The following is a 16,432-nucleotide window of genomic DNA, read 5'->3' as shown; positions in this document are numbered from 1 at the left end:
AGACAATTATCGGGAACAAACTTTTCAGGTGAGAAGTGCATTTACATGCAGCAATCATCACGTCTATATGGGCAAGAGTGATCATTATTTACATTACTTGACCCTACAAAGATTAATTGTTTCTGGGCAGAAGATCCCTGTTTACACAGCACAATCTGCTATCCCGAAATGATAATTTAGGTGTCTACATCAATAATGCTTTCATCTGATGTGAAGGAAAGGAAGGAAAACTCGTAGGAATCCTCCTTTTCTGAGTATTGCCCTAATTTGCATCCCCTGTAAAGGGGCCTTAACTGAGAATTGATGGGGGGATGGGGATGTACACACTCGGTCACATATTTCCTATATATTGTTGACTTTAGCTGTGTAGCTATAAACATGCACACATGCTTGATCCAAGTGAGCATGTTTATGGTGGAGTTGGCTGATCACGTTACAGAAAACAAAAGCTTTCAAAAGCTTAATATCTATTTCGAAATGTTTATTACCGGTATATTTTAATATAAAATTTGGATTTCAATTAAAGGAGTTATCTGAGACTGAAAACTGTCCCCCATATGCCCGGGCCCCTCACATTGAATATACTCTGAGCTCCCCGCGCCGCTCCTGGTCCCCACACCGCCACTGCTGCTTCTCCCTGTGCGTGGATGAAAACATCCGGTGTCAGCAGCCAAGGGCAGGTGGTGATGGGGACGAGCCTCCCTAGCGTCACCCACAACGCTAGGGAGGCTCGTCCCTGTCATGCCTGCCATTGGCTGTTCCCCCAACACCGGATGTTTTCATCCGCGCACAGGGAGGTGCCGTATATTTAATGTGAGGGGCCCGGGCATATGGTGGACCCCCATTAACTTTCAGAGTTATAATCTGTCTATCTATTATCTATCTACTATCTATCTATCTATCTGTTTTTATTCTCATTATAAAAAAGTATTGTTTTAATTACCAATATTACCATGCTGTGCTTAAATGATTAAGAAATTCTGGAACATGCATTGACAAGTAAATTTTAATTCGTTAAAATTTTTATTTTGACCACAGGTAAACATGGTGAGATTAAGTTTACGTTTTGCTTCTAATATGTTTTTTTTAAACTAATTCCTTAATTAAAACCACTGGCATTCTGTTCCTTAAAGGGGTTTTCAGAGGTGGTCAAATAATTGCCTAAGGGGAAAATGTGATCAAAAAATCAATAGTTACCCGTTTATTCCCCCACTGTTCCAACACCACCCCTATGGTCCTTCCGATTGGTCTCTGTCTACTTGATGTGAAGTATAGGGATGTGGCTAGATAAGATAGATAAGATGCCTTTATTGTCACTGTACAATACAATGTAATACAATGTACAATACAATTAAATGTTGTTTGGAGCAATCCTAGATGCCATGGACAGAGGAACAAGAACTGACATTTAAACTAAAGCATTACACTAGAAAAAAAAAAAACATTGCACTAGAAGGCATTACTATTCACAGTTCACAGCATATATATAGTAGGTGCTTGTGAGTATATATACACTGATTCAGACACCACTGCAGACAAGAGGTCATCATGGGTTCATGAAAGCTATTGCAGACAATCAATGACCTCATCTTATTGTATACTTCTGAGGCCAGTGATTGGCTGCAGTGGGTATAAAGGCACATCCCCACTGCAGCCAGAGACTGGCAAGGAGAACCGTAACTTTGGTGCAGAAATGGCAAGAGAATAAATAAGCAATTGTTTGCCCACCTCAGAAAATCCCATTACAGAGAATAGCAACTCATACATGATAATAAATGGACGTTGTGTTCACAGTTAGCCTCTCCGAGAAGGATGAGTGTTAAATAAACATTGCTCTTGTGAGATAAAAGAAGAGAAAAAAAAAACGGTATGAAACCTTCCAAGTAAATCTCCAAACAAATAGCTAAAGCTCAAAGGGGTCTCATTACAGACTTTGATGACATATTTCTAGCATCTGCCACCAATGTCCAATTGGTGAAGGCCTGACCATTGTGACCTCTGCAGATTACAAGTACTGTGTGGCATTGGCACTAGAAAAGTATCATGCCACTTTTTCTCAGAAACCATATGGTCCCTATTGATGACAGAAACCCAACCATGAGGTATAGAAAAAGCTGTGTAGACATGCACAGCCACATCATTCAACTGACCAGTCACAGTCTTCAGACCCCAATCAATTGGAGACTGATGGTATGTATGCTATTAGTGTTTTTGTGAGGGCACCTCTTTAGGCATTAGCTATTTATAAGGTTATCATTAGCATTTATGACATTTTACATTATATTTGCCTTATCCAGCTATTCAGTTGTGTTGTCCTCTTCCAATCTTGACTAAACAGCAATAGTGGCTGTGATCCAGGCATCTAGTCCTATATCAGGGTAAGACTACTTTTACACTAGCGTTTTTGCTGGATCCGGCAGGGTTCAACAAAAAACGCTTCTGTTACGGATAATACAACCATCTGCATCTCTTATGAACGGATCCGGTTGTATTATCTTTAACATAGCAAGGACGGATCTGTCATGAACTCTATTCAAAGTCAATGGGGGACCGATCCTATCCTATTGTGGCAGAGAAAACGGATCCGTCCCCATTGACTTGCTTTGTGGGTCATGACGGATCCGTCTTGCTCCGCATCCCAGGATGGAAAGCAAAATACAACATGTTACGGTTTGCTTTCCAGTAGTAGAAAATACCGTAAAATATTAACTCTAGTGTGAAAGTAGCCTAACCTTCATTGTTTAGTCAAGATTGGATGAGGACAACACAACTGAATAGCTTGATATTTTCTCAGTGTTGCACCTGAGCCATCACATTTCTGAGATTAGAAAAAACATGGATGATTTGTTTCTGAAGCAGTGCCACTCATGCCTTATGGCTGGTGCTGATATTGCAGCTTGGCCTCATTCAAGTCCAGCCTGTGGACCAGAGGGGTAATGTTTCTGGAACAAGCAGCCATATCTTACTGTATTCAAGCATTTTAATTCCCCATAAGTACAAAAAGCTGTTATTACATGTGGATCCTTACAGGTCCCAATATTTGTATAGGTTTGTGAGTTTTACTTCTAATCTTTGCATTTAAGGATATAGTAAATGCTTCATTGCCTAAAATAACTACTGTTTTTTCTTCTATATAGCCAGAATTATTTATGCCCTGATATGGTGATATTTTAAGTACTATACAAAAAAATACAAGCAGAAATGTTCATGGTCATTCACGTTTTATCTTTTTACCTGTCCTTTTAGCCTTCCATTTTAAATATTTCTGTATCTAGATCCCTTAGCCCTCATTCTTTTCGCTCCACCCCCCCTCTGTCCTAATTTCTCTTACTTGCTCCCTCTTCAAATTTTTCAAAATATTTTTCCAAGTGGAATATAGACCTTTCCTCCATTTTTCTAATTCTAGCCTGTATTAGTTTAAAACAGATAGGTGAATTATGGGATGGGGGGAAACCAGGAGGATGAAGGGAAGGGGTAACCCTCCTTCCTTCTCCCCATTTGTATTATCTTTTTTTTTATTTATTTTTTATTTTTTATTCTCTCTCCACTCGTGATAAAGCATGCAGGCATCGGACATGCTCTGGTAAACAAACTCCATTACCTGGTAGATATCACTCCAATTGTACCCCTGGGGTTTATTCCAGCTCCTGTCTTCTGTTCCGTTCACAGCTCAAATACCAAAAGTCCTTCAACCACTGTACCCTTTCACCTCCCACCCTCAAACTGTATTCTTTACAAAACCCTTACTACCTCTCTTACAAGGAATATCATGATCGTGTTATATTTCTATATGATTTCATGCTCATGCCTCAGTTATTTATGATTTTCTGTTATTTTCTTTTATAATGTCCGTTCAGAACAATTTCAGTCCATGTTAACGTGCAATTCATATTTTTATCATTATTTTATGTGTCAGTGTTCGACAAGGTTAAGAGGATACATTTACGTAAAGACATGATTTTTACGTGTGTAAATCTATCTGGCAATGTCGTTTATAGCATATAAATAATAATATGAACTCTGTTAGAAAATACATTAGGACTGTATGCACTTAGTGGCACAACGCCCAGATTAACCCGAGGTGCCTGTGTCATGCTCCTGTACTCAGTGCCTTTCAAAGCTATTACATGTTCCTATGAACATGGAGAGAATTTGCTTACTATTTTCCACTAATAGTCACTGTGGGTGTCAGTGACTGATGGCGACCCACCGGTTATTGCAGTATTAGGCGGAGGTCTCTGCTGTAGACAGATGGTGTCCTCATGTGGTTAATGTCATGTGTTGCAGGCTGTACATGGAAGCATTGAGTCCAAGCTGCTGTAGTATATAGGAATTAGTGTACTGGTGTGACACCCTGTGGTCTAGGACAGAAAAGCTTCATTACGTGGATGCATCGCTGCTAGTGCTGGGTGTGTGCAGTCACTGGGTACCGGTACAGCAGGAGATCTTTGGGGAAAGTAATGAGTGAATTTAATAACGGGATATTGTATGCGTCCTACATTTATCTACATAGAGGACTGGAGTCTGCCATTGGTAGATGCACACGTGCACTTTGTTCAGGGGCTGAGTGACATCGAGTGGTGATGTCAAATAGTGCCATGGCATGGAAACAGTGGCACACAGGGATGCACTAAGTGTATGGCACAGTGAGGTGCCGTGGATGTCACTACAGGATTCTGTCTTCATTTTGAGTATTTTTTTGCTCATTCTTTTTGCTCATTTTCTATATTTTCAGTTTCCCTTTATCGACTGCTCTTCCTTGTGGCTCTTCTCCCCCTTCTCTATAACCTCACTGACTCATGCACATACTCTCCCAGCATTAAACACTGCTTACAGTATTACTGGATGGGCTGATGGAGGGTGGGTCTCTCATGGCAGCCTTTCATGTAGGATTTGGGCTGTGGGTCCTCAGGATAACAGTGGCTTTCTCATTCTTCGCAGATTATCACGCAGATGTCTTGCACTGACTCCTACACCCATCTTTTCTAACCCAACCTCTCTTCTGTTGTGACTCTATAGGCTGCCATTATAGATCACCCTCCTCCTTAGACGATGCATGCTATCAGTGGGAGGGGGCTGAAGCTGTGCATGCATTAACACGAGCCATCTCCTTCACATTAACCCCTTCTAACCTCACTAACATAACCCTTGTCCTCCCCACATGCTCTAATATCTCGTTCTCTTCTATACCAATCATTCCTAACTGAAAGATGAGACAAACATTTCTCCATCTTATTTTTGGTGCGTCTTCCCCGTACACTCTCTCATTTTTCTGTCCATTGTAATCTAGTACATGTCCTAGCGGCTCTCTGAGTTTCCACCTCTCACACTCACAGATCTCTGACACTGTAGTAGCGCTGCCATTTCACTATTTATTTCCCGTCAGACCAGTCTCTCTACCTGTCTCTATTCCACTCATTTGTACTGTTGGAAATACACCTGGCCGCTGTCTCTCCACCAGCATGGGGCTTCAGCACGCAGTGAATGGACCTCCCCTACCACCATTAACCTCATTAACTGCATGCCTGACTACTTACTACCTCCCTGGCCACAGATATGGCGTGTCTGTCTGGTCATGGAGGTATTAACTGCATGACCCTACCCCCCTCCTGCATGTCCCCTCTCTTGTGATCTGTGACATGTTTAACTTAAGGTTTGATTACTAATAAACTGAAATCTAATTAATGACTTGTTTACTAATCAACATTTTTGTGTCTGGTCTGTTCCTCTGAGGGGGTCCACTAACTTCTCACTAATACTATACATCTCTCCCTGTACCTCCCTAACTATCACCCCCGTCCTTTTACCGCAAAGCTTCTCCCCTTCCCTAACTCTAACCTGTAACCGTAATCCTTTCCAATTATGGGGAGACTTTGGAAGGACACTGTGCTGGTGTATACCTATTTATTACCGTGGGTTTCTATACAGCCTCAAGGCGACTGTATTGCAGCTATTTCTCAGTTATCAACAATAAAGTAAATGATCAGATCTGTTATTACATTCAAACATCGCAGAACAGATGTAATTATTGCTAATTCTATTAAGAGATTTTGTTCCAGTTTAATATGCACTAAAGAGATATAAATGTTTTTTTTTTTGTTAAAAAAATTTCATAACTTAAATTATTTATCTACTCCCCAAGATTTTCAAAAATCTTGAATGCAGCCATTTATTTGCTCACTTCCCGTAGAGGGAAACTTGTCCCTGGCATGTGATGGATATATAGGTACAAGTACAGTTATCAGGGCTTCACCTTTATGTGCCTCACATGAATGGGACAGGTTTTCATCACCTGGACTAGTGATATCACGAAGGCTCCCATGAAATGGCTGCAAGAAGATCTTGAAAACGAGAGGCTTTATTTTCTTATTAACTGCAATAACCCTTTTAGTAAATTGCTGTTAAGGTGTTTATTGTATGACTGATGCGAGTGATGCTTGAGAGTCAGGATATCTGTGTGTTGTATTCATTGATATACCATTCACCTATACTGTTGCAGGCAAAATATTTCAGTTACGATCACACGTTCAGGTTTTCTTATGCCGTTTTTGAAGCCAAGACCAGCCGTGGATTGAAAAAGAGATGCAGGGGTCATTTGTGAAACAGAAGTATGACTAAATTAGGTCCTTTGGGCTGCAATCTGTGACATCTCCCTGCTCACGCCAGCTCTAAAAAAAGGGGTGGGTGTGAGCGGGGAAATGGTCTAAATGTGAGCCAGCTAGGAAGCTGTCTTACATTTAGAAGTGGCGTTGGATACGCCAAAGTTATAAAGAGGTCTGTGTCTCTCCATAACTTTGGCAGAGTCACAGTGCAGGATCTTATTAAGGCTACATGCACACAACCGTATGTGTTTTGTGGTCCGCAAATTGTGGATCTGCAAAAAAAAAAACGGATGACATCCATATGCCATCCGTTTTTTGGGGGGCGGATTCATTGTAACAATGCCTAAAACGAACAAAAATTTTGACATGTTATATTCTTTATGTTGGGCTACAAAACGAACATACGGATGCTGACAGTACACGGTGTGTCGTCCGCATTTTTTGCGGACCCATTGAAATGAATGGGTCTGCATCCTATCCGCAAAAAAAAAGGAACGGACACAAAAACAAACAACGTTCGTGTGCATGTAGCCTTAGACTGGTATCTAAAACGCCAGTCTTAATAAATGTTCCCCGTAGTACCTATTTTTAATACTGTCTTCTTTTATGATCCATTAGTAACTTTGGCTCAAAAACTGCATAAAAAACCTGACCGTGTGGCAACACCCTTTACTATATAGCTTCTGTATTTGCAGGAGTTGTTCAGGTAGATCGTCTATAACCACCACTCCGTCTCATAAAAAAAAAGTGTGTGATTCACCTGAAGCTGCTCATACACATCCAACAATAGGCCAATGACTATTTGGATGTCAGACTCCCCTTTCTTGCTGAAATACCCTGTATTCCATGTACGAGATGGATTCTTGGTTAATGCTGGCAAAACAACTTCTATAGCTAAAATGACAACATCGATGGGCAGCTTAGGGCTGTCCATAAACAGGTAGGTACCCACAGTGTCGGACTGGGGTACCTAGGGCCCACCAGTAAAATTTATTTTGGGGGCCCACAGTACCATACATTCGAATATAATAAATAATTTATCAAGTTTTGTATATGAACATCAGCTGGTTGAGGTGCTGTACATTGAATATATGTATGTAGCACAGTAAATCTAATGTGTTATGTGCCACTTGTGCAGAGGGTGGGAGACTAGGGGCCCACCCTGCTCAGGGGCCCACCGGGGGATTCCCCTGTACCCCTGTGGGCCAGTCCGAGCCTGGGTACCCATAGAAAAGAAGAGATTATCAGTGACACAGCAAGACTTTTGCTTTGTGAATTTGTGTGCATCTAAAAGCATTCTCCATTTCCCAGTGAAGTGCAGGCTGCTGGTCACTTGTTCTTAAAACACAAATGATATTTGGGATGTGGTTTGAGTAAATATACAGTAAGGCATGCCAATGAAACTCATTTAGGCTGGGGACTTTCACATGCTTCCCCTGCCATTACTGTAGGACAATACAAAGTCAAACAGAAATATACTGTGTTACGGAGGAAGAAGTAAACAAATTCAAGAAGAAGTTTAAAACGATAGAGGCTTTATAGTCAAGGGTGTCCTTGGTGACTCAAAAAGTTCCATTTGTTCATGTACTAACTGAAATTAGATATGTAATTTAGTTAAAGAGGTTGTCCACTTTCTGGGTACTGTTGACCAACATAGCCTCTGTTTAAAATCTGCACCATTTTCTATATTTTATAAGTCATGCCCCCTTGTTTACAATGACCTTTGTGAGGTTCACACAAATGTCCTGACCATAAAATGGCACACCACACCAGCCATCTGCAATTGTTCTGTTGGGAGTTTAGTACAGGTGCAGTGTGTTTGAATAGGCATCTTATGGATTTGATTTCCATGGTCACATGATTCTCCATCAGCTTCCATCTTATGGACAGGAACTCTACATGGACAGTACAAAAAACTTTGTAAACAAGGGGGCATACCTTATTAAACCAGCCAGTTTGGATCAAATGCCGGAGTCCCATTTTTCAAATATGACATGTGTCAGTTTATGTGGTAAAAAAATTAGATTAGACAGATAGTGATACTTCATAAAATAGTTATTACTTTACATTCCCCATATGTCTACTTTATATTTGCATCATTTTGTAAATGTCAGGAAATTAGAAAGCTTAGAAGCAAATTTAAAAAATTTTAAGAAAATTGTCAAAACCCACTTTTTTAAGGACCAGTTCAGTTATTGAGTCGCTTTGTGGGACTTATTAGTAGAAATCACCCATAAATGACCCTATTTTAGAAACTACACCACTCAAGTTACTTAAAACTGATTTTATAAACTTTGTTAAACCTTTAGGTGTTCCACAAGAGTTAAAGGAAAATGGAGGGCGAATTTTAAATAAAAAAAATTTCTGTGCAGATTTGCCATTTTAATAAATTTTTCCTGTTACACAGAAAGGGCTAACAGCCATACAAACCTCAATATTTATTGCCCTGATTCATTCAACATCCAGCATAAAGGCAGGGAAGAGTGCTGGTTGCAGAGTGTGATTGCATTTGTGTTTTTGCGTTTGCATTTGTATTTTGCCATAGCAATGTGCACCTGCATAGGGTTGTGTGGACTGAACCCCCCACATTTTTTTCTTTGTAGTATGTATTGGAGGCGTGGCGATCTCCATGCAGTCATGCACACCTGACCAGTTATTCTGCCCTGGAGGCTGGTTTTAAAGTCAGTATAAAACTGAGTCTGCTTAGATAGCACCTACCAGTAGCCATTTGGCTCCAGGAGAAGTATATAGTGGGCTCAGCATGCATGTTGGTACTTGCATCCCTGGATCCGATGAAAGCTGTAAAGGCACTGGACAGGGTTAAAAGCAGAGTGTGCTAGGCGTGCATGCTGTACCTGCGCTCCCTGGACTTTGTGTGGCTGTCATGGCCCATAACAGGTAGGAACTAGTGTTAGGGACCACTCATGGAGGCGACCTTGACGTGGTGAGTGGCTTATTACGCTTTGGCCACGCTTATTACGCTTTTTTAAGAAAATTGTCAAAACCCACTTTTTTAAGGAACAGTTCAGTTATTGAGTCGCTTTGTGGGACTTAATTTGTAGAAATCACCCATAAATGACCCTATTTTAGAAACTACACAACTCAAGTTACTTAAAACTGATTTTATAAACTTTGTTAAACCTTTAGGTGTTCCACTAGAATTAAAGGAAAATGGAGGGGGAATTTTAAATTTATTTTTTTTGTGTGCAGATTTTCCATTTTAAGAAATTTTTCCTGTTACACAAAAAGGGCTAACAGCCAAACAAACCTCAATATTTATTGCCCTGATTCTGCAGTTTACAGAAACACCCCATATGTGGTTGTAACCTGCTGTATGGGCACACGGCAGTACGCAGAAGGAAAGGAGCGCCATATTGTTATACGAGGGCAGATTTTGCTGGAATGGTTTTCATGTGCCATGTGTCACATTTGAGTACCCTGACATACTCCTAGAAAGGAAACCCCCGAAATTTACCGCACTTTGGAAACTACACCCCTCAAGGAATAAATATAGCGGTGAAGTGACTGCTTTGAGCCAACAAGTGCTTCATAGAATTTAGAAATGCATGGCTGTGAAAATGAAAAATTAATAAAATAATTTTCAATATAATGTTGCTCTAGCCCTAAATTTTTTATTTTCACAAGAGCTAACAGGAGAAAATGCTCCCCACAATTTGTTATGCATTTTTTCCTGAATACGGCAAAACCTTGTATGTGGATATAAACTGCTGTTTAGGGACACAGCAGCATTCAGAAGGAAAGGAGCGTTATCAGGATTTTCAAATGTAATTTTCTTAATAACATTTTTACTTTTTCACCAATGTAGCTGTGTGGGAGCTTGTTTTTTGCAGGACGGGCTGTAGTTTTTATTGGTATAATTTTGGGTACATATGACTTTTTGATCACTTGTTATTTATTTTTTTGTGGAGGTGAGGTGACAAAAACAGCAATGCTATCATTGTTTTCTACATAATTTTTTACGGCGTTCACCTCACGGGATTCGGAACACGATACTTTTATAGATCAGGTCGTTGCGGATTCTGCGATACCAATTATGTGTAGGTTTTTTATTTATTTAATTTTTTAATTAAATAAATGAATGGATATGAGAAATTTTTATTACATTTTTACTTTATTTTATGTTTTATTTTTAACTTTATTTTTTACACTTTTTTAACTTAATTTTTTATCAAGACCCATTTGGATCTTGAAGATCCAGTGGGCCTGATGGCTATACAGTGCATTGCAATAGTCGTCTATTGCGATGCACTGTATAGTTTGTATTACAGTTACACTAAGGCTGATCAAACCCTCAGGGTCTGATCAGCCTTAGGTACATGGCAGCCCGGACACCTTTGTAAGGTGTCTGGTTGCCATGGCAACCATCAGCCCGCTGCCATCGCAGCAGCTCGATGGAAGAGAGAGGGAGCTCCCTTCCTCTTAACCACATGGATGCTGCGGGCAGCTACTGACTGCAGCATCTATGGGGTTAAATGGCCGAGATCGGTGTCCGCACAGATTTCGGCCATAGCAGCAGAGTGTCAGCTGTAAGTTACAGCTGGCACTATCTGCTGATGGCAACAGCTCTGTTCCTGAGCCACTGCCATCATAGACGACAGAAAGGATCAGGCTACAGGGGGGCATCAGGAGGTAATGGGGGCATCTGGGAGGCATTATGGGGGCAACTAAATTACTGGGGGCAATATAAATATCAGAGGCACTGGGGGTACATTGGGGGTCTTACCCAATTTCAGGCTGTGATCTCCAGCATGGAAATTACAGCCTGAAACCGGCATTTTCACACTAAAGCGCTTCGATTGGTTAGTCTGCAGAGACTAACCAATCGGAGCACTTGCCAGCAAGGGACCACTCTGATTGATCCCTTGCCGGCTTCCCTGGTGTGTCTGCTCTTCGGGAGAGTGGAGACTTCGGAGCTGTCACACTTTATAGTGTCACAGCCCCGGTAAGCAGTTTGGACGTGACTGTACGACCAAATGCAGTAAATTACTTGCTATTTGGACGTACAGTTACGTCTAAATGCGTGAAGGGGTTAAATATAGAAAATTGTGTGGAATTCCAACAAAGGCTATATTAATAAGTGCCATATAATCATCTCACAAACACAATGGTCAACTAACCAAAAAGTGGCCAACCCCTTTAACACAGGAAAGTACAATACTATGGAAGATAGAGATTTTACATGTAGATAGCTAATATGCATGAAGACTTTCAGCATATTTAGTACATGGACCTTTGTGATATCAGTTATTGGCACATTTACTATTGTGCTAGCGCATAGTCCTTCTCATACTATGTGCCAAACATTGAAGACTTGGTGGCACATATTAGATTTAGTACATCCAGTTTTAGTCCTGTTTATGAGTAAATGTGGCACAAAGAATAATACACAGTGGCTTAGCAGAAAGGGTGAACCACAATTTTTGGCACAAAGTAACCCAACCAATAGGTGTAATATTAGCTGTGCAGTGCACCAAATTTTCTTCACTTTCTGTAGTAAAAGATTTATCAAAAATGGTATAAAGAAAAATTTGCTTAGTTGCCCATAGCAACCAATCAGATTCTTTATTTCATTGTTCAGGAAAATGAAAGCTGGAATCTTGGATAGCTCTCCCCCATGGGGTCCTACTGCTAGTGTGTAGTTGCATACATAGATGCACAGTTAGCCCTTTTATAAAAGCTGATACGGTATCTGACAGTGCTACCTCATGAGGTACTGCATTCCATACTTTGACTAACCATTTAATAATCTGCTCTTCACCTCTGAACCCTCTCTAGCACTACTATATTTTTTAGGCCTCTTGCATTGGGGACTGCAATTTGCTGTCCCCATTGCACGGGCAACGTCCGTGCGGCAGCCGGGATGGATCGAGACCCATTCAACTTGAATGGGTCCGTGATCCGTCCGCACCGCCAAAAAATCAAACAAGTTCAATTTTTTTGCTGTGTGAAGGCATTTGTTTTTGCAAACATTCTAATCAATAAAATCTATTGTAATTACTATATCCAAGTGAGAGTCCCCTCCAATGTATCTATGAAGTGTAACAAGGACCAGGGTTCCCGTTGCTGCACACTATGGCAGCTGACATCTCACCAGTTTCACACATTGGCCCAGTGTATTGTATCAGCATTCATCAGCCAAATCCAGGAGTAGAACCTACAGAGAAAAAGTATGATGCAAAGCTTTGATGCTCTATTCTTTCCACCCTCTCCTGGCTTTGGATTGCAAATACTGATGCATAATACTGACCGGAATACTGCAAGGTGACAGTGGCCCAGTGGGCTCACACGGGAGGTTTGTGCTGCAGTTTTTAGTCTGTGGAAAAATGCCCTTTATAAATCCAGCCATAGTGTGGAGTCTCTGGTAGTTGGAAGTGTTATAGAGACTAAGACAGGTACTGTATATGGCAGCTACTGAGGAACGTTTAGCAGGAAGTGCGCAGTAAGGATAGGTTCACACCTCTGTTTAAAGGGGTTGTCCCAAATAATATTCTACAGTTTTCCACCTAGCACCTTGATCTGAATATTTCTATAATTTCATGTAATAAAAAATGTATTATAGCTTCTGAGTTATTCAATGAAATCTTTGTATAGCGCCACCTGCTGTTTGCTCTTTTTTGAATTTCTCTGCCCTACTCACTGGAGATGGAAGCACATGCTCAGTTCCATCCTTCAACTGCCACCAGGTGCAGCATAAAGGACACTCCCTAAGAGTAAGGCCTTGCCCACTGAGCTGCAGCTTAAAATAAATCTAGCAGAACAATTGGAGCAGTGTATGGGGAATGGGGAAACCTGTGAATCCATGTGAGGTACAGGGCTGGTCCTAACTTTGTTAGGCAGAAGTTGTCATGTACTTCATTATGTATAATTTTTATTTTTTACATTAACCATGGGATAACCCCTTTAACTGATCCGGAAGGGTGTTTTAGCAGAGAACAGGATGCCAGAGTTCACTGGATCTGGCCTAGCCAGATACTACCATTCACTGCCAGACCCCATTGGCTTTTGGACAGGCAAAAAACATTGAGGAGCCCATGAGCATCTGGTGCAGAGGATGGGAGTGGTAGTGGACCTGATGAAGTGTTGGTTCACGGTGTACTCCCTCAGGCCATTGCTTCCTGGGGATTGGTGCAGTGGAAAGGTGGTTTAAAGATTCAGGCTAGAAGTAAAGGTATAAAAGTCTCTCTTTACTTAGTTCAAAATATAACTTGTGGTACATCCAGCAGTAGTATGTACAAAGTGCAGTTTTGGTCACCAGGTGGTAAGATATGGTGGCTGGTTAGATGGCAATTAAATGGTACTAGCAGGCACTTGTAGATATAGGTGTCAATGATGTGATACAGGCCTGAAGGTAGACTGGCTTTGCAGGGGACTAGGTGATGGTTGTACGTAGTCCCTCACATGCAACAGGGTTTGTAAAGCTGTGATTTCGCTGATCGCTCTGCTGTCTAGGCACACTGAAGCTTTTTTGAAAGCAGTGCTCTTGACTCTTTCAAATTTCCTGAAGTGAAGGTCCACATGAGCACTAGTTAAAGTACCCTGAAGAAGAAGCACACCTCTTCACTGTCTCTCTGTCTCTCAGGACCAGCCCACTCCAACCAAGAGGGAAGGAACAGGGTGGTCAGCCTTGTTCCTGCCAACCATTGCCAACCATACCTCATTTGCTGGAGTACACAGCAGAAATATGAAACAATACAATGCATAACAAAATTGCAGATACCTCCAGGTCTGGGGTACTTCACATGCAGTGGTTATTGTCCAGCCAAAAACCAGCACGTCAGGTCAGATGCCATTATAGTAAATGGGGTCTGGCAGTGGATGGCAGTATCTGGCTAGCATGCTGTTCTCTGCTGGAAGAGCCTGCCAGATCAGTTAAACGAAGGCATGACCCTACCCTTAGTGTATAAAGGGACTCTCCTAAATACAAGGCCAGGATATGGTACGTCAGTCTGCGCACTGGTTATAACTGATAATGTCAAGCTCTAAGTGTATACTATAGTCATTATCCAGCAAATCCAACAACTAATGATGCCAGCTTTCTGCACTTTCCGTGGTGACATCCTCTCCTTATGTCCGCTTCCTGTATACTGAAGCACTGACAATTATCTAGTGAATGGTGTATGGCACTCGCTCTACACAGCTTAGTAATATGGGCCTCTAATAGGTTTTTCCCACAGATGGTGAAATTCAGTGAATACTGAACCGAAAACATAACATCAATTTATTAAAATGAAACTTCTGTGCAACTCTCTGCCCTCCAGAACAAGGAGCCTATGGCTTGTCAGCTCTTCGAGACTACTACTCCCAGGATGCTCTGTGCTTGGAGACCACTACTCCAGACTGCACCACATTATTGAAGTAATGCACAGTAGTTTCATGGTCCATCATTATTCTCTCCAGTGATGCGAATACACCGCCTGCGACCCACAGTAGCAGCGTGGCTCCGCATGTAGACCTATGCTGTATTCAGAACTAAACCAAAGGCTCGCTGTATTTTCGTCTGACCCTGGGAGTTACCTGATTTGATAAACTGTAATTTTCTGATCAGGAAACCTCTGCATTCTGCCATCAGTATGCGCTCAGTCAGCTTCATAGTAAACTGGATAGGGAACGCGTTCCCCTGTCAGTCCAGGATGAGGCTACTCTTTCTACAACGTAAACGCTCTGGTTTAGCAGAAGAACAGCATTCGCCTTTCTCTTAGATGTTATGCTGACTGAGCAGATCATTGCCTCAGAACACAGTGGTTTTCCGGTCAGAGGAGCGCAGCTTTCCCAGTGACCCGCTTTACTGTGCCCGTGGCTAGTGACACAGCTGTAGGTACCAGTGTATCTCATTTCACAGAAACCCATGGACTACCGAGGCAAGCAAATACAGCGCAAGTACAGTCTAGTAAGGCTACTTTCACACTGGCGCTTCTGGGTCCGCTTGTGCGATCCGTTTCAGGGCTCTCACAAGCGGCCCAAAACGGATCAGTTCAACCCCAATGCCTTCTGAATGGAAAAGGATCCATTCAGAATGCATCAGTTTGGCTGCGATTGGTCTCCGTTGCGTTTTTTAGGCGGTCACTAAAATGCAGCTTGCAGCGTTTTGGTGTCTGCCTGACGATGCGGAGCCAAACGGATCCGTCCTGACTTACAATGTAAGTCAATGGGGACGGATCCGTTTATCACTGACATAATATGGTGCAATTGAAAACTGATCCGTCCCTCATAAATTTTTAATGTAAGTCAGGACGGATCCGTTTTGACTTCTACTTTTTTTTTTTTATGAATAATGCAGACGGATCCGTTCTGAATGGATACAAGCATTTGCATTATCGGTGCGGATCCGTCTGTGGAGATACAAGACGGATCCACACGGAACGCCAGTGAGAAAGTAGCCTAACATGCAGTTAATGAGGACTATGCAGAGATTTATCAAACTGATGTAAAGTAGAACTGGCATGGTTGCCCATAGCAACCGATCAGAGCTGGGGAAAATGAAAGGTGGAATCTGATTGGTTGCTATGGGCAACTAAACCAGTTCTACTTTACATCAGTTTGATAAATCTCCCCCAGTGTTCTAGAATGAAGCGTCATATCAATTTTTGGTGCGTAAATTTGCAAAAGTAAGGTACTGAGAAATTGTACCTTTACTAATGATCTGGGGAAACTTTAGATATTAAGATTAGAAGACCAGCTACACTTTCTTGTTACTGCAGTTTCACAGTACAATCCACAGAAATAAATCTAGCTCCCATATTTATTTCTCTCCTAATACGTTTTGGCTACAGGGTATATGAACATGGAGTCTGCAAACTCACATTCTCTCC

General features: G+C 41.6%; 1 protein-coding gene across 1 annotated transcript in view; it reads left to right on the top strand.

Annotated features, from left to right (window-relative positions):
* The window catches only part of NRXN2 (neurexin 2), an 858,623-nt gene that overhangs the window by 217,440 nt on the left and 624,751 nt on the right, over positions 1-16,432 (top strand). The window contains exon 5 of the mRNA XM_044270141.1: positions 3,560-3,604. Within this exon, the coding sequence (XP_044126076.1) occupies positions 3,560-3,604 (45 nt within the window). The remainder of the gene's footprint in view (positions 1-3,559; positions 3,605-16,432) is intronic.

This window comes from Bufo gargarizans, chromosome 10 (genome assembly GCF_014858855.1).
Source record: "Bufo gargarizans isolate SCDJY-AF-19 chromosome 10, ASM1485885v1, whole genome shotgun sequence".
NCBI lineage: Eukaryota > Metazoa > Chordata > Amphibia > Anura > Bufonidae > Bufo > Bufo gargarizans.
This window is presented reverse-complemented; position numbering and strand designations above follow the sequence as displayed.